Below are 24,906 nucleotides of genomic sequence, written 5' to 3'. Positions count from 1 at the left end.
AATTTTCTAATTAAATTCTTTTAGTTTGAATATATAATATACTAAGAATATTGATAAAATAATAGGATAGTATTATTATTAATATAATAAATATTATAAAATATGGGTATTATTTCATAATAAAATTTATATTATAAATTTATAATATTATTTTAGAATTTTTAATATAATTAATGATAAATTTAAATTTGAATTTAAAATTAGGTGAAGGGATTAATATGTAACTTTTATTAAATTTTAAGAATGATACTGTAATTTATTCTACTTGTTTTTAGAGCGTATACACAATTGTCCAACTGAGTTAAAACTCAGTATAACTTTTTGTGAAAAACTTAACATAGGATTTACTGATAAATGCACTAAACTACATGGTATTAAATTGTAATTTTCCCCAAGAAGAAAGTGGGACAGCAGAGAATCTCATGGAAATCCGAAGTTTTTTTTTTTTTTTTTTTTTTTATCACTATTTGACAGAAATTACAACCCTGGAGGGAGAGGGTGAGTGAGGGAGTTGCAACCAATCCATAAACAAAAACTCAAAAAACATTCAACTTGTTGATTGTTGGATGTTGAGGGAGAGGAGACACCCCAAGAAAAAAAAGAAAACAAAGAAGTTGGTACCAGCAACTCTTGCTTTTTTAAAAGCAAAACCCCAAAAACCATCCCTTAGATTCTTCTTCTTCTTCTTCTTCTTCTTCTCAATTAACATTCTCTCTCTCTTTCTGTTTCTCTGTTCTTTGCTTGGAGAATCTTTTTCTACTTGTGCTGGTGCTAACATAATTCTTTTGTTGTGCTGTGGTTGCACATTGAGTGGTAATATGTAAATCTTTGTTTCTAGTTCCTTTCTTTCCCTTTTTTCTTTTAACCTGCATTTTGCTTTTTGTTCATCTGGGCTTTATTGCTTTCATTTTTTTTTTTTGGCCTTTGTGTTGATTTCTTTGCCTTCATTGTCATTGCAAGATTTTTTTTTTTTTTTTGCCTTGGAAGTTTTTGGTTTTTTTTATGGGAGTTCCAATTCTGGGATAGGATTGATTTTGTGCCGACTGTTTCTCTGATAAAAAAAATTGTTTAGATTGATGAAGAATTTGTTGTGTGGAGAGATTTGGTAACCTGGGCTAATATTTTTGGGAAGTAGTTCAGAACTTGGAACTTGTTCACTGCAATTGGAATCAAAGAGGTTGAATTCTTGAGCTGTATAATTTGAAAATATCCAGTTAGAATGTAGAAGGTTTCTCTCTCTCTCTCTCTCTCTCTCTCTCTCTCTCTCTCTCTCTCTCTCTCTCTCTTTTTAGGGGTAGCTTGGAAAATTTGGTATTGCAAACTTTGGATCACTACTTATTCCATTGTACTAATCTCCTCCAAGTTAATTTGTAACGGGGTTTTGTAGTTCGTAATTAAATTGAAATTTGGTGTTTATAAATTGCATTTTCATTTCCAGGATTCATTTTTTTGCTTTTACTAGCAAGTCCAATTTTTATTGGTTTGCAACCTCGTTATCTTTACTTTCTTTGTCTTCAATTCTCCTTGCCTTTCTATATTTTGAATCAGAATGATACCTTCCTTCTTGTTTTTGCATGGGTATGAGTAACCATGGAGATCAAGTGTGGTAGAATCTTATGCTGCCTTCTTAAACTATGTTGCAAAGTAACATGCTTAATGTGTTAATGTGTTTTTGTTTTTGATATTTTTAATTTGTACAAAAACCTGGAGGATTGCAGCACGAATTGATTGAACGTGGAATTTCATTGTGTATTTATATTTTACATATTCTGTTTTCATGGAAGTTCTGATGTTTGAGGTTGGCTTTTAATTGGCTTATGGTGAACAGTGAATATAATCTGAATCAATGACGAAGATAAGTCCTGAAATAGAAGAAAAGATGCAGACGGAAGTAATTCTTCCAGTTTCAGCTGATGTAAGCTTTGCTTCTAACGGGTTTCCAAAATATAAATTAGGACCTGACAATCAGATTTTGGAAGAGCCAAAAGAGGACAATAAAGGTCCATCCTTAAAGGAGGTTGTTGAACAAGAAACTATACAGCTATCAGATCAGCACAAGCGCCTCTCGGTTCGTGACCTTGCTAGTAAATTTGACAAGAACTTGGCTGCTGCTGCTAAGTTGGCTGAGGAGGTTTTCACACTTTTCTTTTCTTTTATGTTTTCCATTTTTTTTTTTTTATAGATGGTATCGTTTATTTATTTTCCTTTATGCATTAAACATGTCATTCCAATGCTCAACCCGATTTTCTGCCAACCACTTACGGGCATGGGACAATTTCCTTTGCCATTCAATTATCTTCCCTTAGCTTAGCAAAAGGCCATTATCCTCATTTATTTTGTTTGTTTATAATATTACTTCCTTGGTATTAAGTTTATGATCTTCTAATATGGATAGAGGACTAAATGAATGGTACTCATTCTTCTTGGGATTCAGGCAAAGCTTAGAGAGGTGGCTTCTTTGGAAGGACATGTTCTTCTGAAAAAGCTTAGAGATGCACTGGAATCTTTAAGAGGACGAATGGCGGGGCAAAACAAGGAGGATGTAGAGAAAGCTATCTCTATGGTTAGTGGTTCTCTCCCCCTGTTCCCATATCTATCATCTTTTGCTTATCAATATGTTTTTGAACTTAAGATGCCATGCCCATTACAGATAGTTGGATTTTAGTTTATAGGAGAATTTCATCAAAGGTCATTAATGGATATCTTCTTGCTTATTGGTACAGTATTACAATGTACTCATGTTGCAAAAAATGCCAATTGCTGTAACATGGAGGATAAGCCTTTTCCTTTTTTTCTCATTGTGACTTTTGCAGATCATAAACGCCAGCTATTGTATTGTTCTATGATGGTCATAAATCATAATAAATGTAGTACACTTCATCTGTGCTCCTTGTGCCTCTAGTTCTTGTTACAAATACACCCAATTATCGCATTAATAATGTTGTTATTAAACTGATAAAAGGAAGTGTTTTTTAGTGCCATTATTGACTTCCAGTTAATGTGCGTACTTTGATACAAAGCTTTTCCTTGTACCCTTATCTACAAGTTTGAACTTTTAGGTTAAATGGTTCCTTGACATATTATTAGAGACATACAAAAAGGTCTAGAGTTTCAAATGTTGGTCATCCCTAGATAGTTAATTAAATTTCAACACAAGATAAAAAGCGTCCATACTGGTTCATGCTACAAACAGAATGGGGTTTCGTATGAGAAGCCATTTTAGATGTATAGAACCTATTTTTGTATCCAAAAGCTTTTAGGTTGAGCAATTTTGGAGTTTATTGATAGCCATTCTTCCGTGGAATCAATTTAGATGCTTTGTGCATCATATATAGGAGCATGCCCCTTTCTTTGGTTTGGTTGCTGGATACAGTATAAAATACCTTTTAAGAAGCAAATAAAAGTACTTGAGTATGGGATTTTCATGGTTGCAAATGGTATTATGGTAATAATACGTGGTTGATTTTTTAACATGTATTTGACTCTTATGTATCAGTAAGGTCCAGCATTTGACAGCTTATAATTGTTTATTTTTTCATGTTATTAATCAAATGTGCATGGTTATTGCGTGTGCATATATGCATGTGGTCATGCACGGTGAAGCACATTATCAATGGCAGGAAAAAAATTCTTCTGAGTGCATGTAAGATGTGAGTGCATTTTTAATTCACTGTTGCATATTTGAACTATTATAATGGTTGTTATTTGAACTATGATAATGGTTGTCAACTATAATATTCTATGCAGGTGGAGGCACTAGCAGTTAAATTAACTCAGAAAGAAGGAGAATTAATTCAAGAGAAGTTTGAAGTGAAAAAGCTTGCTAACTTTCTTAAACAGGTCAGCAATGATGGTGTAAAATTTTCTTTATATATCAATAGAAAAAGAAAGAAAGATATTTGCCAATTAGATCTACAATCAAATGCTTCTTCACTGTTTGATTTATTATTTAGTTTGTTCATAATTTGGCTTAATTTCTTATAATGTTTATGGAATTAAATATTGGTTATGCTTGGTGTCTGATATCAGTTTTTATAACATAGAAGTTGCTCATTATAATAGAGAAATTTTTTGGATTAAATGTTTTAACAGTATACAAAAAAAGGGGTCACTACTATGGATCATTTGTATGGTTCAAACTATTTTTCTTTTTCCCCAAATAATTATTGCTTTTTGTCACTGTTGAATAATGCCTTGCACAATTGCTTTCCTAATATGGCCATTTGATTGGCTAAGTTGCTCCAATTTGTGCTCGTGGAAAAGGTCTTTCATATTTTCTTTTCATTGAGACTTTCTTTTTCATTGCTTATTTCCTTAACAAAATTGAATGTTTAATTTTTACCTACAGGCTTCTGAAGATGCTAAAAAGTTGGTCAATCAAGAAAAATCTTTTGCCTGTGCTGAAATTGAAAGTGCCAGGGCAGTCGTGCAGAGGTTTGGAGAGGCTTTGGAGGAAGAAGAAAGGAATGCTCAGAATTCCAAAAACGAGGCTCCTGTGAGTTCTTTTATTATTGATTTTTTTTATTAAATCTTTCCACTATATTGATTAGATTTAATACACTACACATCCTTCTGATCTTATTGCTAAAAGTGAATATTGCTGTATTTTTCTATGTGATAATAGCACCCCCTTACTCCATTATCCACTCAAAAAATAAAATCATTTTTTGTTAACAATGAGGAAATTTAATTTATCATCAATGTATCAGTAAACTAGAAATTTCGTAGATAAACACTGCTTAATCAAGACAGGGAGCGATAATTGATTCTAGAAGGGGAAAAGATTTCAAAGTTGTGCGGATACATTTAATCAAAATTGAAGTTAGTGATCTATAAATAGACAGTCAAAACTCGTAGATGCATGAAACAGTTAGTTTGTTTGTAATTTTGCAGTTAAATTTATTTGTGATTTTTGGACTGATTATTTTGTTTGCAAAGTTAAATTCATTAATTTGAATAACATAAATTTCATTGTACTAATGCTTGTAAAGATGCATCACATAGAAAAAAACTACAATAAAGGTGATTACATTGAAAGTGTGTGCTAAATGAAGGCTTCCAAATAGATGGATTTTGTTATTTACTTTTCAAAGTATTTTAATCTTGTACCTTTGAAGCTTCAACCTCCGGTTCTTTTTATTGCATTATTTTACTATCTAATGTCTTACCAATGTAGCATACGTGATGCCTATCATCTATGGGTATACATGGGTTAGTTTGGTTAGATTCAATATTTTTACACAAACCAAACCAACCAAGTCAGTTTGGAAAGTGTTGGAACTAAAACCAAAAAAAAAAAAAAAGAAATTACAAAACCAATATCTTTGGTTTTTACAATAAAACAGGTTGAGTTTGGTTGTTTGATAATTTGAGCTGTGCTTTTATTAATTCTTTGGATTCATGCAATACTTTTTAAGGTTTATGTTACTCAACTTTTACAAATTCATTCATACTCAACTCAACTCAACTCAACTAAGCAGAATAAAGAGTCAAGTTCCATGACTTTACTATAGGTTTTTCTTCATGGTCCTCCTTCTTCATTGTCTTTAATCAGCATCAGTTCAGGTTTCATCAGTTTGGTAATTTTCATAACTGAAAAACCAAAATACATCGGTTTATATAATTTCTAACCCATAGCCAATATAACTCAAATGAAAACCATAAAAATTATTTTGGATTAGTATAGTTTCATCGGTTTGGACGGTTTCTCGTATCTTCTATCTAATGAGGTTATCTGTCAATAAACGTGATGCTATTGCAGGATGTGGAGGAACTAATTGAGGAAGTTCAGGAAGCTAGAAGAATTAAATTGTTGCATCAGCCAACCAAGGTAAATCAATATTGTCTTCCCAGATTTGTTAATGCAGGTGGCCTATTTGTGGATCTGACTTATTATCCTCTAGAACTGACACATTGGCATCCATATGAAAGAGACTTGCAGTTTCATAGGACTAAGAAGGATACCTTGAATAGTTTCACTCATTTAGGTTATAAAGGGTTGGAAGAAAATAGAAGGAAAAGCCATTTTAGTGAATTAAATCATCATTAAATTTTTATTTGATAATCTAATGTGAAGTTTAATCTATTTTGAGTTTATGTAAGAGGACTTCTTTTCTTCTTTTTGGCATTCCTCTTGCTTCTGTTCTTGTAAAAAAAAAAAGTTGCTATTCCAGGCTAATTATCAAGCTTGTGCGTAGGCTTTTTGATTCTTTCCATTCCTTGTTGTATTTGCTCCCTTTTTATTCATTTTGTTTTGGTTCTTAGGTTTTTATTTTATTTGGAATGTGTGTTTAAGGATGCTGCATATCTTATTTTGTAAAGCAAAGTACAAACTTCAAAGTATTGAGTTGTAATGATATGATTTATTTATTTATTATTTTCTTTAGTTAATCGAAACTTGCTATGTTTATAGGTGATGGAAATGGAGCATGAGCTTCATGCGCTGAGAACTCAGATTCGGGAGAAATCTATATTTTCGGTTAAACTTCAGAATGAGGTTAGCTAAGCATTTTGTGTACTTGTTACTTCTCATTTAATCAGGTTTGTAGCTCTAGGCAAACAACTTTTATTTTTCTATTTCATCAATTTGATAGACATAATGTACCTTTTCTTTCAATAAATTTCTTTTTAGAGGGATAGATCATAGAATGAAACTAATATTGTGCAATTGTTGTATTAGTGTATCTTTCAGTTTAATTATCTTGGAACTCTTAAATTTTGTGAATTTTTTTTTCCTTACATTTTCTTCAGTTCTTAGTTACCAGATTGGTAAATATTCTTTTGCATTATATTCTTGGATATCTGATAGATGGATATCAATGAAAGGTTTTGGATCTTGGTCGGTTTGCACTTATTCAAGTCAGTAGAGGGCAGAAGATGATAAAATACTAAACATAAAATAATACAGCTGTAATGACAGTTGCACCTTTGCATGATGGCATGAAATATTCAAAATGCTGAATGAGTAAAAATTTGAAAAATGTTTTCTACCATCTCCTTCTTGTCAGTTGATAACTTATTTTTTGGTGATAAGTTAATTTCCATGAGAATTACATTAAATTTAATGACTTGGGATGATAATGTATCTGATGCAGTATTGGAAGATACAATTTAGAAATTATATTCCATGTAAAATTAGGAATTGAAGATTTCTATTATTTAGGAATATTTATAGAGTTTATCAGGTTTAGTATTTTATTATATAGGAATTTTTAGTTGATTTGGGATTTCTAATTAGTATTTGATTAGGTTTTTCTTGTTTAAGGATTCCTAATCTTAGTAGTCATAGAACTAGTTATTTTACTATAAATACATTTGTTATCTAAGGATTTTATTACAATTTATTGTTATGATTATTATTGGGAACTAATAAAAGTTTTGACAATTAGTTTCTCTATCTCTATAGAATTTGTTTCTCTTCCTTTGTGTCTTGAGAATTTGTTTCTTTTGATCATTTGGTTCCATTTGTTTTACATCAATTTGGTATTAGAGCCTTGAAGAATCCCATACTTCCTTTGTCTCTTCGAAATTTCCTTTCAGTATTTCTTTTGATTTCTGCCTTAGTTTATTGTTAAGAAAAGCCTCGCAAACAGACCTGCAAGATAGAGAAGTAAGACAACCAAAGCCAGCCACTGTCTCTTCCCTGACCAACCATCGCCGGTCGCTAGACAACCAAAACACCACCAGCAATATATCGCAAATCCTCAGGGTGAGTCCAGTGAAGCAACTCCAGTTTCGGGACTTAGCCTGAAATCGGAGATTTGTTTGGATCAGATCCCAATTTGAATCAACTGATTGTCTTATCATGCAAATATCTAGGAGACAAGTATGATTGATTATATTGTAAAAGGATTTTGCGAGAGTTCATTCATGTGGTGATGTTGGCTTTTGAATGTGATGATCTGATTATTGAGATGTTCCAGCATTTCCTAGATGCTAAAAGGTATTATCACTCAGACAATAGTTTTTCATTCATGGAGACCATTATGACATCCCTTGTCTTAGAAGAAAGTGGAGATATCTCTATAGAATTGCTTCATCCTCTTTTAACTAGTGTGAAAAGGAGCAATGTAGAAGTTCTATGTATTGCTCATAAGTCGGGAGAAATAGTACTTGAAAGTTGTGCTAACAAGGTTAGGCTTTACTTGCAAAAAGTGAAATCTTTGGGTATTTCTTTCGATGATTACAGTGAAATAGTTGCCTCTATATGCCAGTCTTGTATTGTTGAACAAAAAGAGCACAGCTTGAATCTAAAAGCAACTTGAAAATGGAATTGAAGAACAAAGAGCAGTTTGAAAAGTTTGAACTTGAAGAATCTGAAGATTTGGTTGTTGAGTCTTCACATGTTGAAGAGCTAGTTCTAGAAATGCATGTTGAAAAACTTGTTCTTGGACAAGAAGCTGATGAAGCTGAGCAAGAAAAGCTTGAGGAAACTAACCTAGAATTGAAGAGAATCCAGCAATGGAGACTTCAATAGAATTTGAAAAAAATTAAAGCTAAGGAGATGACAATGAAAAATTGAAAATTTTCAAATTCCCTTGTTCCTAGCGATTTGAAGAGCTATTCAACTATAATTGTGATTTTTTTCTATGTTCAGATGTTTCAAAGGACACAAAGGAAAGCATTAAGTATTTCATTTCAACCTTTTTGTTTTCGCCCAAGAGAAGATAAGACTGTGTTCTTCAAATTCAATTCTTGTTTCTTTACAATACTGGAGGTCGAGTTTTTTCCAACTAGGGGAGAATGATGCTGTATTGGAAGATAAAATTTAGAAATTATATACCGTGTAAAATTAGGAATAGAAGATTTCTATTATTTAGGAATTATATTATTATTTAGGCATATTTATAGGGTTATGTCAGGTTTAGTAATTTATTATTTAGGAATTTCTAGTTGATTAGGAATTCCTATTTAGTATTTGATTAGGGTTTTCTTGTTTAAAGATTCCTAATCCTAGTAGTAATAGGAGTAATTATTTTACTATAAATACATGTGTTATCTAGGGTAGAGTTCATTATTATGATTATTATTGAGAATTGATAAAAGTTTTGAGAATTAGTTTCTCTAGAGAATTTGTTTCTCTTCCTTTGTGTCTTGAAAATTTGTTTCTCTTGATCCTTCAGTTCTCATCAGTATCTCAGTGAAGATTTTTCGTCTCATATGCAGCGATATAATTGTGGATAAGGATCTTGTGTCCTTTATGGAATTAAGCTGAATTCATGACACTGTGGCTGAGACAGCCAACTAGTACATGAAGCAGTTTTCACATTTCTATGTTATGTTACCAGGAAAGCTATAGATAGTGATGTTTTTACCCCATTCGAGTCTGAGTTTGGCTGTGCACCCAAGCCCCAACAGATAGCCAAATTCCTCTGAGGCATGTATACTGTATATCCGTAACTAATGCTAGGCCATTGAGCAGGCCACAGACAGTTCAAATGGCCACTGAGAGTGCATTTGAACTTTATGTGTGGGCACTTGGCTCTTCCATTTCTTTCTTCTTCTTCTTCTTCTTCTTCTTCTTCTTCTTCTTTTATTTTATTGTTATTTTTTTTATATATGTATTTCTAGGATTGTCACTTGTGAATATTTCTTGACATTCTATGAGGCTTCCATTTGTCAACCATCATATAACAACTGAAATGCTAGATTATGATAATTATCTTGCACTACTGATATCCTTATCCTTCCAGTTGGCAATGAGCAAGAGAGCCAAGGAGAATAAATCCTCTCCATATGTCATAGATGGTTCTGAAACTCTAGGTTCATGTCTGCAACTACAGCCTAGATCAAATGCTTCTCCACCACCACTTTCAAAGTGTTCAATTCAGTGGTGCCGTATATCTTCTGATGGCAGCCACAAAGAAGTTATTTCAGGTATTCTCTTAGTCAAAGCTTTTTAACACGTAGTTGTGTGCTCAAAGTGGAGAAAATCTTGGTTCATAAAATATATATCTCACTTACCATGTAAAGCTCCTCTGATTAAATTCAAGTATGACTTGATCCCAAATTATTTGGGGTCATCTCTATGGATCCTTATCCTCTATGCACTCAGTTTTGGGCACATCATCAGGAAAAGAACTTCAAGTTTTTTTTTTGGTCTTTTTTTTGTTATTGATTAATGTTCAGCATACCCTTCCAGAAGCAGAGTTGGCATACTTAACTAAGCTGGGTTGTTGCTTCTTCTGAAATTCACTATAGCGTTAATTTTAGGCTGTAATATTTGCAGTTGTACATGTTTTTGCTGGTGATGAATATCGGTCAATACAAGTATCAACATGTTTTGATGTGTCCCAAAATTTAGGCTTTCCATGCATCTTAAAACTTTTGTAGTTCCCATATGCTTCATGCTTTTGTTAAGCTCAGTTGTCATCTTATAGAAACTTGCTTAACTATTATAAACTTGTCATATGAGCTGGTTTAAAGTAGATATCTTGTGATAAAAATGCTCTAGACTATTATTGAATTGGATAAATTTTCACATTTTTAAAATTTAAGAGGAAATTTGACAAAACATAGAAGTTGCTGTACTTAAAAGGTTCAACAGTTTTGGCTCTGAGTCTATTAGTGTCTTATGCAAATGTATCAGCTTGGTGTTGGTTTTATGATACTAGATTTCCAACTATATTTATTGGATAAAATTTGTGAACTCCTGTAACATTGTAAATGAAGTTCATAGAGGAACTAAAAAAGTATAGGTCAAGTTGCTGTAGAACATCGAATGCTTTTACTTGAAATTGGCATGAATTTAATCGAATGAATACTACTTATATTGCATATAATCTGTTGCAATATCCTGAAAAATGGGTTAATGACAAAGCATTTCTAAATCCTTGGTTCAATTTCCAATTATAAACAATTCCTTAAATTGTCAATTATTACTAACCTTTTAAATTAGTGTCATTTGTAACCAAACAAGGGAATATATTATAAGTCTCTAATTAATGATATAATATATATGTTAATAAAAGCAATTTTCTTATTAGCATTTTATTTGAAATATTGAGTCGCAGATCCTGCAAAAATTTATTAATTATATATTAAAATTTTTAATTACTATTTAAAACTTAATGTGCTTCTATTATGATATAAATTATTTTCCATTTTTAGGGTTGGGTTGTTTTTATAAGCATAGATAGTCAAGTAGGTTTGTGAACTAGTTTTCAGGGCTGCAGAACCAAAACTTATTTCACACTTCAATCATTATATGTACAGCATAAAATCCTCACATGTACAGGATAAAATCCTCTAAGCAGACAAGTGCCATTTATTGTTTTATCATGAATTTATTCAATTTTCACCTGATTAGATTCTGCAAAAGTGAAAAACTGAATTTTTATATCCGTAAGAAGTTAGATTTTTCATCCTTTTTATTTTTATTATTCAACAGGTGCCAACAGAGCAATTTATGCCCCTGAACCGTTAGATGTTGGACTTATTTTGCAAGCAGACATCATTTCAAATGGCCAAAAAATCACAGTAACAACTGCTGGTCCCATTGAAACTGGTTGGTGTTTACTTTTTATGATGGAATATGATTTGTGGTTGTCCATTTGCCTATTTTCCTTGAATTCTTTTTTTAATTTTTCCATGTAACTATCATTTCTGATAGCAAGGATAAGACTGCAAAGTTTGGGCTCCGTTACTTCTGTGTTTGCTACATTGGGTAAATACATAAAGAACGTGAGAATAATGCTTAATAAAATTGCTTCCAACAGCTGCAGGATTGGGAAGCTATGTAGATAATCTTTTGCGGAAATCTAGCTCTGAATTTAATGTACGTAGCCTCATCCTTCTTGTTACTTCTACTGTTAGAATTTGATGATTCTTCTTGTGCCACAATAATGAGTAATGTGCATATACATGCACAGAAACACCCAAAACAATCATAATTGTCATAATCATTTGATTTACATTTAGAATTTTGATCCTTTTATGCTCAGATTATTGTAGGTGATGGGGTGGCAATATTTTGATTCGTGATCATGATAGTCACACGGTTTATATTGATTTTGATACAAGAAGGGAGCACTGTGTCTTAAAACTGGAATATTAACCTTCATTTATTTGGCTATTCATTACTTAGATTGAGGGTTTTTTAATCTCTATTCATTACTTAGAATTGCATCTACCATAAATGCTGTCCCCTCCATGTCCCATCCCTTTTTTCTTGGTTTTCCATCAATATGTCAATGGTATTATTATCTTTATTGTGATATAAGATCCTCCCTCAACCCATGCAAAGTAGGGAGCCTTGTGCACTAGGAACCAGGGTATTAATATCAACCGTTATGTATCATATAAGTTAGTATGTAACTGTTTTTTGAAGGGCCAATTCGACATTCAATGCACCCACTGTGATTTGGAAGTCATGGTGAAGCGCCTGCATATTGGATAGTTGGATCTAATGGCCATTACAATCTGTTTTGATAAAGGTGTAACGGCTGAAATGGTCAGCCAGGGGAGAATAAGAAAAAGAAGGGTGCGGGGAGGGGGTGGTGGTGTGGTGGGTGCGTGGGTTGTGGGGGGCTATTGTTTCTTTTTATTTTTTATTTTTTTTAATTTTAAAACCTTGAATAGATGAATAGGGAGGGAGAGGGATGGTACAAAGGGAAAGGAATAAAGGGATTTTTCTTTTTTGTAATTACCTTTTGAAGTCCTAATGTCTAACGCGGACTGGCTTTTTTAATTTTTTTTTTAAACTCAATATGTAATGAGCTTTTGTTTAGGTTTGGGTTTATGTTTAGATTGTCACTTTCAATGCTAGGATCATAACATAAATGGAAAATTTTGAAAATTTTTAGCACAAACTATTTGAAAATATATTTCTTTTAATTTTTTATTTACACCATCTGTTACATTTTTACATCAATTTTTTAGTAATTTAGTATTACAACCCATGCATATAAAAAATATAATTTTTTAATTAACTTTTTAAAATGAATTATTTCTTTGACTCTTTTTTTAATACTATAAATTGTTAGCCATACAAGACTAGAATGATATTTAGTTAAATTCTTCATTTAATGTTGATTTGAGTTGTCTTGTGATTTGGCAAAACAATTCATGATCATGATAGTGGTGCTCAATGTTTTCCTATTCAATCTGATTCTGAAACTGTTGGAGATTCTGTTATTCAAAACCTTGTTGGGAATACCATTGTTTGTGCTTTTTCTATGCAATTAATTTAGTCTTAATGGCATGTTAGCTTTTAAACATTTTGCCAAGATCGTGGGGCTGTTGTCAGTAACTTAGTTGGTGCTGAAGGATATGATTTAGAATGCATAGATTGGTATCTTGGAAGGTGATGGCCTTCAGTAGCCTGATGCTGAAGCCAACACTAAATCCATATTTGTTATAACCAGTACCACCTTCACCCTGGCCGAGACAACATAAACAACACTGCTCCTGCCATAATGAAATGTTTCCCACCATCATTACTGGCATTTTTGGTTTTGCATTAACAATGCTGTCATTGCTGACATTCTTATCTGCTTTCAGTACTACCACTACCTTTAAAAACTTCTTTAGTATATCTCCACCACCTTGTCTGGTGGCTTGCCACTACCACAGGCACTAGAAAAGCTGTTGCCATTTAAAATCTAATTTCATTGTGAGCCTTGTGATTGTGACTATGGTTTCTTATCTCAGAATTCAAGTATCAAGTTTGATTCCAAGATCAATCAATTAGCTCTTGTCATCAAAGTTTTAATTTACTGACCATTTCATAAACATGAAATTTATCCTATATACAACACTGTAAATTTAATCTTGGGGGTAGTTACCTGTGGATCCATTCCTATTCCTAAGTTAGGGTGCTGTTGTGGGGTGGGGGCCTCCTGAGAAGTAAAACAGTTGAATATTAATTTGAGGCAGTGTTGATGTTTGGCCATATGCTTTGCCATGTCCTCTACTGTTATGAGTACTTTTTCCCCCCAGTGAGACTGAAACTTATTGTTGATTGGGTCTTGAATTTGTTATGTGTTCTCTGAAACCTTGTCCTGACTTGCATATCTGTACTTGGCAAAAAGGAAATAGTAAAGAAGAGGAAACATTTAAATGAATTTTAAGCTTGCAAATATAATAAACATTGTTAAACAGGTTTCGAAGGACAGTCTGATGTCACCACTGTTTGAATATTGGCAAGTATCTAGGATAATTTTAGGTTCATGTAAAATATGCAACTATTTCACCTCATGTTCATGGACGTTAGCAATTATTTTTGACCAGATTCAAGCTGCTAGAAGCCAAATCTTTTGATAAAATTGTAAAAACTCTGCCTTGATGAAAGACTTTCATTATCACAGCTTTAAATTGAAATTCAGTTAACATCTAAGCACCATTTGGATAATAACTAATCAGGTATCAGCACACCACTGAGTATGTCAAAAATTCTGTATCTGATTTTAATAGTTAACATTATTTGGAATTTGTGGTTGAAGTCACTGCTTTTGAATACTGATTAGGTAATATGAAAATAAGATATTACAATGACTGTTTAGAAACTTGTTGACTAATAGTTTGGGGCTGATTTTTTTTTCCTTGTATTCACTTCTTGGTATTTATTTGATTTTGATATTACACCATGTAGGTAGTTATTTCCCAGATGAATGGACAAGATCATCCATCACATTCTGTTCACACATTTAATGTGGGAAAAATGAGGATAAAGCTCTGTAGAGGGTGGATTACAAAGGCTAGAGAAATTTATTCTGCATCTATGCAGGTAACATTTCTGCTTAGTCTGTACTTATATAAATTGAAGGTGATCAACAAGCAAAGATATTTAATAAAGTTGTGAATTATCTGGCTTAATTCGGGCTGTCATTTCCAATCCTCGACTAAAGTTTTCTCATTTTTCTTTGCTTGAAAAGGATCCTTCCTTTCCTTCTCTATATTTCTTCCTTTTTACCCCCTCCATTTTCTATTTAAACTTTTATTTAAGCAGAGTCTGCAAGAGGACAGTTAATTGGCTTGAAGTTTTAAAATCCAACTTGGAGGTTCCAAGCTGGATGGTTGGGGGTTTTGTGGTATAGGAGGGTAAGCTACTCCATTGTTTAGTTGAAGACCTAATTGAATGAAGAGTAGAAAAGTAGGAAATAACTCTTTCCTTAAGGCTTAAAATTAATGTGGTTATTCTCTAGTGCTAGTTTAACTTCCTTAATCAGCATTCCTTACATTTGCACTTTTCTGACCTCTAGTTATGTGGAGTTCGAGCTAATAGTAATGCTGCAGCAAAGGCGTTATTCTGGCAACCGAGGAAGGGTCTTTCATTTGTATTGACATTTGAATCAGAACGAGAAAGGAATGCAGCCATAATGATTGCCAGGAAATATGCTCTTGATTGTAATGTGAGTATCTTTTTCTGTACTTTTTATCTATGCACTTAAATTTATTAAGCATTATCAGTTTTGCTTGTTTTTCCATGCATCCCAGTAAAATTTCATGCAAGGTCACTGAATTTTCTGCTAAAAAGCTCCCTTCCCCATTTTTATCTTAGAGGTTCCATGTAAAGCTTATATTGGCATAATTGTTTATGTCAATAAATTCTGATCATGAACTTGATGTTTGATTTTTAGCTTCATCATCATGATGTTTTTACTTCTCAGCTCTGATTTTATGCTTCCAAACTTTCACAAATATGCATAAATTTTTCAAAGCTCTTAAAATGGATTTTCATTTTCTGCACAAATGCTTATAGCTAAATTTTATGAGATAAACTAGTAGTGAACCAGCTTATTGTGCAAGATATTATTTTATTTTTATTAAACTATATTTTTTATTTTATATATATTTTGAAGTGTTTTAGTAAAGTTAATCTATTTGACAATAAATAATATATATTTGGTGTGTGAGCTGGAGGACACTGGTTTGAGCCACAAAAACGGCCCCTTTGCAAAGCAGGGGTAAAGCTGCGTACATAAACCTCTCTAGAACCCACAAGTGTGAAATGTTTCGTGCATTGAATCACCCCTTTTTATTTATAAACTGTAACTTGGAAAAAAGCTCAGTGGGCTGTCCTTCGATGGAAAAGGTGTTTTTATCACTAATCTGCCTACTCCTCCTCCTCCTTTTTAATGTACTTAATTACAAATATCTTTAACATATTACAATGGTGGAATGACAGGTGATACTTGCTGGACCAGAGGATCAATTATAGAACAAAATGTAACTGACACAAGTGTTTTTACTTTACCATGTGAGGATAATCAGGTTTAGATAGTGTGGGAGTGATTTGTATGCGTGTTTGCACCATGATGAAGAGGAATGCACCTTTATTGTATTGGTCTGCTAAGCTTGTTGCTGTCGTCTTAGGCATCGTTTTTTATTTGCCTAATCTATTGTAACAAATTCATCTTTTTTAATTGATTGGTTCATTTGTTGATGATTTGCACACCTATGTATGTTTATGATTATTTTGCCTCCCATTTTTGCATTGATGCAAATTGTACAATGATTATGATTCAATATAGTTGCATACAAAATTATTGAAATCTAATACTAATTTTCTATTAAAATTAAAAAAAAAAGTTATTATTTTTTTAATATAATGAATTTAAGAATTTGATATTTCATATTCTTGAAGATAACTCCGTTACTATTGAGTTAAATTTTACTGGTTAATTGTTATTAATTTTAATATAATTAATTAGTTCATTGTTAATTTAAACTTGAGATTTCATAATTTTGAAGGTGACCCTTAAGCTAAATTTTATTGAGATTAAAATTATTCTTTCATATTATTTATAACTTCAACATGAATTGTATATTTTTTAGTTATTTAGAGGTTTACACGATTAGTGCTTTAAAAGTTCAATTAATTCATCAAACTTATTATTAAATTTCGATTAAAAAAAATGTTATTATTAAATGATTCCATTGTCATAGTAAGTGTTCTCTCTTCTTAGGGTAAAACTTTCATCAGTCTTTTCTAAGTTTTTTCTCAATTTTTTTTTCAGTTTAGCTCCTCCTCTCTCTTTTCTAGTGGAGTGTGTATATTATTTCTCATCTTTCCATTCAGTTATTGCTGTGAAGCATTTATTCTTAATTTTCAGAGCTCGTATCTTTGGCTGGGATGGAACCGTTAGAATTAGCTTTAAATGATATATGTGATGAGATGAACCTCTTATCTTGGGAGGAAGTCACGTTAGAGTTGAATTCAGATAATCAGGCTGATGAATCAATTTCCAGCATTATGTTTGAGGGAAGTACCATTTCTTCTAAGCCATTTTTGGCGAACCATATAAGAAATATCCTCACACAGATCTGGAGTTTAGCTTTTGCGTTTGAAGTGAAGCCTATTAACCAGGTTTATACTTTTTTATTCACCTTCACCCATGAAAGGGATAAACAATGAGCGATGGAAGGAATCTTCTGGTCAGCAAGTAATCATCTCCTTGTTTTGAAAAATTGGTCCCGAGTTAAAGATTGAAGAACTTGATTTCTCTGTTTGTCCATTCTGGATTCAAGTACATGGTTTATCCTTAAACCAAATGACAGAGCAGAATGCTTTTCGGATGGGGAAAATTCGATGATTTGGTGTATACGGATTTTGCAACTCAGTTAGATGCTTAAGTGGGTACTTTATGAGGATTGAAGTCGAAGTGGATGTTAGGAAGCCTTTGATCGTATGTTTCATAAATAGAAAGGCAGATGGATCATTGGAGAGCGTTCGTTTTTGATATGAATGGTTACTGGACGCGTGCTACATGTGTGGTCTTCTTTGTCATCAAGTGCAAACTTGTCCGAATATTGCAAAAGTGACTGGACCAGAGAATAAAGGCAAGAGGCAAGAACATGGCCTCTGGATGAGGGCGAAAATATGGTTATCAAAACCCTGCGGCCCTCTCTAAGCAGAAGAAACTAAAAGACGTTTCCTTAATCAGCCCAAAGCCCAACAGTTCCTTGGCCCAATTTAATCATTATGTCTGGTCTTTTGTGGGCCCAGATTGAAGTGAAACCGATTCACTTACCAGAGTATAACCCAATCCTATGGTTAAATAGTATTCAACCCTGCAATCCATGCCAATCACCAAAAATAACTAGTCTCTCTCTTGAAAATTTATCCTTCTCCATTGAAAATCTAAGTTTGCCGAGACACATAAAATATAAATCATCCAGGAAAATAAAACTAAAGAGCTTCGCCAGAAAACACCATGTTAGTATGAGTGAAGACGGTCATGGTGAACAGAACAATGATAAGCAGACACAGGAAGTGGTATTTTCGGGGAATGTGGGAGATGTTTCGTTTGTGAGTTCTGAGGGTTAGGTGGCTAGCCTAAAGCCGCCAACCCAACCATGATGATTTTATGTTGGAATTGTCTAAAGGGTCCAACTCCTAAATACTCAATTTTCAAGTAATTAATACAATTTTCTTTCACTTTACTATTTAATCTGTTTGAGATTTTGACGGAATCATATTCAACATAGTTTAGTTTCTATAACTCTTTAATTAGAAATCAGAAAGCATACCTTTGATATATTCAGTATTTAACATATTTGCACTTTTCTAAGTTTTTAGCTAACCAAATTATTTTATAAGAAAACAAAATATGAAAAACTAATTTAATAAGATTTGCGGTTAAATTTCCAACACTGTTTTCGTGAGGCTAATATGGTGGCAAATAAGTTAGCTAAATTGGGTATTTGTTCAGCTCTTAGTTGGCACGTTTTACGTGAAACTTTTAATGAGATTCTTAATTCTTGTTTCACATTGAAATAAAATGGCTAAAACTGTATTAAAAAAAAAAACATACTCACAATTTTAAATACTATTTAAAAAGTAATTTAAAAAAAATTATTCGACTATTTTAATATTTTTATAATTGAAATTTATTAAATTTAATTTTAATATTTTTTAATTAATATATTTCAAAAAAAAATATTTTTCTTAATAATAATTTGAACAGTAGGGTGAAAATGTTCTTCAATCTAATATGGGTGGTCTGACGTGGCTCCAAATGTTGAGGACTTATAGATGAGTTTTCTTTGCGTTTTTAGATTTCCACCCTATCTGTCTCAATATATATATATATATATATTTAGGTATCTCAATACCTAAATTGTAGATTGTATGTCTTAAATAAATCAACTAAAATATCATACTTTACTAAAGTCTCAACTAAATTGTAGATTATATGTCTTCAATTCTAAAGTTGAATTAATCCTATATGTGAGCACTAGTAGGGGTGGCCACGGTTCAGGAACCGCCGGTTACGGTTCCTGAACTGTAGATTTAGGTTTAATAAAATCATGAACCTGAATCAAATCGCCAGGGGATGGTTTGGAAGAGGATTCCTGAACCGCTAGTTCTGGTATGAACCCTGGTTTAAAACAGTTTAAAGGGCGGTTCGAAAAAGAATGGTTCAAGACAGTTTGGAGGACGGTTTGAAAGTGGTTTAGGGATGATTTAAGAGTAGCTTAGACAAAAAAAATTAGAGAAAAATTTTATTGATTCAAAATTTAAGTTATATTTGTAAAAATATTTTAATTTTTCTTAGAAATCTTTCAATGAAAATAAAATAAGAAAAAAAAAGAAAGAAAATAATTTATCTTTAAGAAAAATTTAATAAATAAAGACTTGAACATGATTAAAAAACTAGAGATGAAATTAATTTTTTTTTAAAGAAATTAGCAAAAAGTGTATGAACTTAATTTTGTCTAAATATCCCTTTAGAATTTAGAAGAATAAAAATTTCTAGTTCTATTACTTGCTTTTTTTAAAAAATTATATAATAATTGATAATTAAATAGTATAAAAGAGAAAAAAAATTAAAATAGAGGGTATTGGAAATTTTATTGAGGATTTAAAGTAACAACAAAATAATTGAGATAGTATTGAAAATTTCAGTAAGTATATAAAATAATAAAGTAGGAAAATTGAGAGAGTATTGGAAATTAAAATGAGTGTAGAAAATAATTATTTAGAGAATTTGAGAAAAATTGAAAAAATATTAAGAATTAAAGAAAATGCAGAGAATAATTGTGTAGAGAATTAATGATATATATAAATGAATTAGAAGTGAGATAACATATTTATTGAATTTTTTTATATTTAAATCGCCGGTTTAATTCGGTTTGAAATCATCGGTTCAATCCAGTTCGGAACTGCCAGTTCACGGTTCTTAAAAAATATGAATCTGAACCAAATCGCAAAAGGACGATTTCGGCCCGGTTCAAAGCCGGTTCTGATTTTAATCAGTTTTAATCTGATTTTAATCGAACCGATTTCAATTCGATTCCGGTTCAAAATCAGATCGTGGCTACCCCTAGTATGACCCCTAAAGGAACAAAAAGACAATACAAACAATTTAGAAAAAAAAAAAAAAAAAAAAAAAAAAATATATATATATATATATATATATATATATATATATATATATATTAACACTGCTTTCATTTTTTTCCACTTATTTTACTCATAAATTTTTGTGAATTTTTTTAAAACATGGGTTAAAATTTTTTTTAATTAAAATAAGAGAATTGATTTTTTTTAATTCTTTTTCTTACTATAAAACAGATTATGAATTTTTTTAGAGAGTTTAGAGAAATAGAAGTTGGAATATGAATACACTAAATAAGTTACATATTTTTGCCTACCGGATAATTAATTATTATAATGAAGTAGTTTTTGTTTATACTATTCCCTTTATACGTTATTCATGGATTGTGCATGAATTTTTAACAATTTTACATAATTTTATATCACATATTAGATGGACAAATTTTTTAAGCATATTTCATATAAAAAATTAATATAAATATGCATATCCTACAGATAAAATAACTAATTAATAAAAATTATTAGATATTTTAGAATTATCTGTACTTTCTTGCACGTGTTAGCAAAAGAATTGAGTAGTACAGAATTTTCATATCACTGATTGTAATACGTTAACCGCGCCGCTATTACCATATATTTTAATACTGGAGTTTTATTCAAGTATATTTTATTTTGTGCTGTTAGAAGAAATTCACCAACGGCTATAAAACTATAAATCACTCAACGCCGTTGGATTTAGAAGAGATCCGACGCTCCATAATTAAAAGAAATCCGACCGTTGCATGACAAGAGTCGGCTCCTCTCAGCTTCAAAAAGAGAATAGTCCTCTCTTCCTCTTCTCCATCTCCTACTTCTCACCAGATAGTGGAAGTTTTAGAGAAAGAGAGAAAGAGAGAGAGAGATTCGGTTCTTGGAGAAGTTTGATTCGCATTCAAGAGACTCAAGGGATTCAAGAGATTACATCTGAAATGGCTTCAAGACCCATTGTTCCACAACCGGCTAGAGGTATGTATTTGTTCTTTCCCGGTTACTCTTCCATCTCTCTCTCACCGTTATTCATTGTTTTTGGCTTTATTGAATGATTAATTCTTTTGATTTTGTCTATATCTCCTCTTTTTTGTTAATTTCTTTATAGTGGGTTCTTATTTGAACAACCTTTTGATTAATCTTTCTGGGTCTTTCTGTTTGATACTCACCCACATATTGATTTTATGATTGGATCGATCATTTATCTTATTTAGGAAAATTAAATGCTTTTTCTTTTTCAATTTTATTAACTACTTTTTCAAGCTTTTTCCCATTCACTTTTATTTATTTTGATGCTTTGGTTGGTTTTCCTCATATTTTCTGTTTGGTTTGCCGAGAAAACAAATCTTTGGTTTTTCATTCCTCTTCTTTCCCATGCTACAAATGGGTTCTCTGTTTCTTTTCCATCTATTAATTTGTAATGAATGATCTCAAACAGGGGAAGCACTTATAGGTGTCAACATGCATCGGAAGAAGAATGCTGCAGGGGCTGATGGCAGAAACCGCCGTGCTCTTGGAGACATTGGCAATGTAGTAACTGTTCGAGGAATTGACGCTGCCAAGCCCCAGGCTCAAATTTCTCGCCCCATGACGAGGTTTCTCTCTCTCTCTCTCTCTCTCTCTCTCTCTCTCTCTCTCTCTCTATTTCTTTTTCTTGTGCTCATGTGCGCGTGTGTGTTCTGTGGTGATCATTTTTGTTTCTTTTTGCTGTTTTTTCTGTTCTGCGATAGGAAATTCTGTGCACAGTTATTGGCCAATGCCCAAGCCGCAGCAGCAGCAGAGAACAACAAGGTTTGTTCCTCAGACCACTTGTTGATATGGAAGCGTCAGACTAGCATTAGTTATGCAGTTTTGTGTTTTCCAACAAAAACAAGTATGGAAGTAACTGTATTTGACTCTGGGTTCTGTGTTTTCTGTGAAATGCAGAAATTAGTCTGTGTCAAGGTGGAGACGGTGCCTGGCGCTGGTCCTAATGGAGCAGCCGCTGGTAAAAATGGTGGAGCAGTGAAGGAAGCTCAGAAGAAAGTCGTAGTCAAGCCAGAGCCCCAGGAGGTGATTGAGATAAGCCCTGATAATGAGAAAGAAGAGGAAAAGGTTAAGAAGCAAGACAAGGCAGTGCACAAGAAAAAAGAATCGCCAAGGAAGAAAGTGCAGACTCTTACATCAGCCCTCACTGCTCGAAGCAAAGTGACCTCCTCTTCCTCTGATTCTCCTTTTTATAAACATGCTACGTTGCTGAGATGTGGTGGGGCCTTCTCTAACTTGTTATTTGCCTCTTCTTTTTTGGTTTATTTGCAGGCTGCTTGTGGCCTGGGAAACAAACCAATGGAGGAGATTGTTGATATTGATGCAGCAGATGCCAATAATGATTTAGCTGGAGTTGAATATGTCGAGGATATTTACAAGTTCTATAAGCTAGTTGAGGTATATTACTTTTTTTCTGTTCAGTTTCCTCTATTTTTGCATGTGCTAATCTATGAGAAGTGTAATGCAGAATGAGAGCCGGCCTCATAATTACATGGACTCACAACCTGAGATTAATGAGAAGATGAGAGCAATTCTGATAGACTGGTTGATAGATGTGCATCAGAAGTTTGAGCTGTCACCTGAAACTCTTTATCTCACAATCAATATCATTGATCGATTCCTTTCTGTAAAACCTGTTCCAAGAAGGGAACTCCAACTGGTGGGAATCAGTGCCACTCTAATGGCCTCCAAATACGAGGAAATCTGGCCTCCAGAGGTAAAAATAATCCAATGTTTCTGAAGAGTTCGTTCAGTTTCTTTCTGTAACGAGTACCATATCAGCTTACTGCTTTACAAATTGAATTCTGTAGGTCAATGATTTGGTGTGCATTTCCGACAAAGCTTATACTCATGAGCAGGTATTGATTATGGAGAAAACTATACTGGCAAAGCTGGAATGGACCCTAACTGTGCCAACACATTATGTGTTCCTTTCTCGTTTCATCAAGGCGTCTATTCCTGACAAGGAGGTAGAGCAAATCTTTGCACTAATACTCGATCTTGCTTTGTTTACACATATCTGAAATGTTGTTTTGTATCCAGATGGAGAACATGGTCTATTTTCTTACTGAATTGGGTATCATGCATTATGACACCATAATGTTCTGCCCATCAATGGTTGCTGCCTCAGCAGTCTATGCAGCTCGATGCACTCTAAGCAAATGCCCTGTCTGGACAGAGACCCTTAAGCTTCATACTGGTTTCTCAGAATCACAGCTTAAGTAAGATTTTATCAATATTTGCCTTTCCTGGAACCCTTTTTTTTCCCCTCCTATTGGGATTGTAATTTACACATTTTGTTCTTGTGCTCTTTTGTTCCCAACCAGGGATTGTGCTGGACTGCTGGTGTACTTGCACTCAAAGGCTGCAGAAAACAAGCTTCAAACAGTGCACAAAAAGTACTCACATCCCCAGAGAGGAGCTGTTGCAATGCTTCCAGCAGCCAAAAGTCTCTTGCCTGCTAGTTTGTGTCAATGAAAAGACAAATTATTCTGATTCACATTGTTGTATGAGAAAATGATTGTAACTTCATAATGAGTTTGTTTGTTGCCTATGTTAAAATCGATTACCTATAACAAATTATTCTTTATGCTGATTACTTTTCAATGAATGAATTTAATGAACTTTTCCGGTTTCTTGATTTTACAATTTGTTTCCCTTTTCTAAATAGTTGCCAATTAATCGTAAACATACTATATTATAATTATATAGTATACATACTATTTACTATGTTCAATTGGAATGAAAATTTTTTTTTTTTTTTTTTTTTTTTTTTTTTTTTTTTTTAATTTGTGATTATATAGTATGATTACTCTACATATTTTGGATATGTTTTCTAAAAATAGTTGTTTGAGGTTGTAAAATTATGATTTTCTTAACTATAAATTTTTCATAACCTTTCAAACCGATGATTTGACATAGTTTAAAATATTTTATTTGAATAAAATTGTGCCATCTAACCAAATTATTAAACCATTCAAAATGTACAATTTTTCCAAACAAGTCCATTTTTCTCTTAAAAATCTGTCACTGCAATGCAATAAATCTCTTAAAGGTAACAACGTCTCCATTTATTTTTTTTTATGTACATATGTCTCTTGTAGGTTGATTGTTCTTTTTATTTAGCTACTCTTGCTTATTTGGTACAATTTCTAAAATCCTATTTGCAATGAATTTAGTTTTAGGGTGATACGAACTCAAGAGAAACATGCCAAAAGCTAGCTATTGAGCCCAAAAGTCCATATTTAAATCTCATACTTAAATCCCATGCCATTTTTTATGTATGTCTCTTGTAGGTTGACGTTTTTAGAGGCCTCAATGTTCTTATTGTTCTTTTTATTTAGCTACTCTTGCTTATTTGGTACAATTTCTAAAATCCTATTTGCAATGAATTTAGTTTTAGGGTGATACGAACTCAAGAGAAACATGCCAAAAGCTAGCTATTGAGCCCAAAAGTCCATATTTAAATCTCATACTTAAATCCCATGCCAAATGTGGGACCCAAGTTTTTCTTGTAGTGCATTGTAACAATACCCCACATTGAAATCCCATGTGGGACTCAAGTTTTACTT

The 24,906-nt window shown here is 32.6% G+C and overlaps 2 protein-coding genes across 4 annotated transcripts; both read left to right on the top strand.

Annotated features, from left to right (window-relative positions):
• Positions 1-490: 490 nt before the first annotated feature.
• LOC110640490 (stomatal closure-related actin-binding protein 3) lies at positions 491-16,393 on the top strand. 3 transcript variants are annotated; one of them, XM_058147224.1, is made up of 13 exons: positions 491-813; positions 1,829-2,131; positions 2,435-2,563; positions 3,748-3,840; positions 4,349-4,495; positions 5,762-5,830; positions 6,413-6,496; positions 9,693-9,876; positions 11,390-11,506; positions 11,718-11,776; positions 14,591-14,725; positions 14,874-15,039; positions 15,201-15,339. In XM_058147224.1, the coding sequence occupies exons 2-12, from the start codon at positions 1,847-1,849 to the stop codon at positions 15,033-15,035; spliced, it is 1,464 nt and encodes a 487-aa protein (XP_058003207.1). In that variant the 5' UTR covers positions 491-813; positions 1,829-1,846; the 3' UTR covers positions 15,036-15,039; positions 15,201-15,339. The 3 variants fall into 3 exon arrangements, with proteins under 3 accessions (XP_058003207.1, XP_021647506.2, XP_021647514.2); XM_021791814.2 differs by lacking the exon at positions 14,874-15,039 and adding an exon at positions 16,127-16,393 and having other exon boundaries at positions 494-813; positions 15,201-15,350; XM_021791822.2 differs by lacking the exons at positions 491-813; positions 14,874-15,039 and adding exons at positions 999-1,228; positions 16,127-16,393 and having other exon boundaries at positions 15,201-15,350.
• Positions 16,394-21,048: 4,655 nt separating this feature from the next.
• LOC110640484 (G2/mitotic-specific cyclin S13-6) lies at positions 21,049-23,949 on the top strand. The gene is made up of 9 exons (XM_021791802.2): positions 21,049-21,286; positions 21,747-21,903; positions 22,039-22,099; positions 22,235-22,495; positions 22,607-22,732; positions 22,803-23,051; positions 23,146-23,304; positions 23,378-23,556; positions 23,662-23,949. The coding sequence occupies exons 1-9, from the start codon at positions 21,064-21,066 to the stop codon at positions 23,810-23,812; spliced, it is 1,566 nt and encodes a 521-aa protein (XP_021647494.2). The 5' UTR covers positions 21,049-21,063; the 3' UTR covers positions 23,813-23,949.
• Positions 23,950-24,906: the final 957 nt, after the last annotated feature.

This window comes from Hevea brasiliensis, chromosome 5 (genome assembly GCF_030052815.1).
Source record: "Hevea brasiliensis isolate MT/VB/25A 57/8 chromosome 5, ASM3005281v1, whole genome shotgun sequence".
NCBI classification, from domain to species: domain Eukaryota; kingdom Viridiplantae; phylum Streptophyta; class Magnoliopsida; order Malpighiales; family Euphorbiaceae; genus Hevea; species Hevea brasiliensis.
This window is presented reverse-complemented; position numbering and strand designations above follow the sequence as displayed.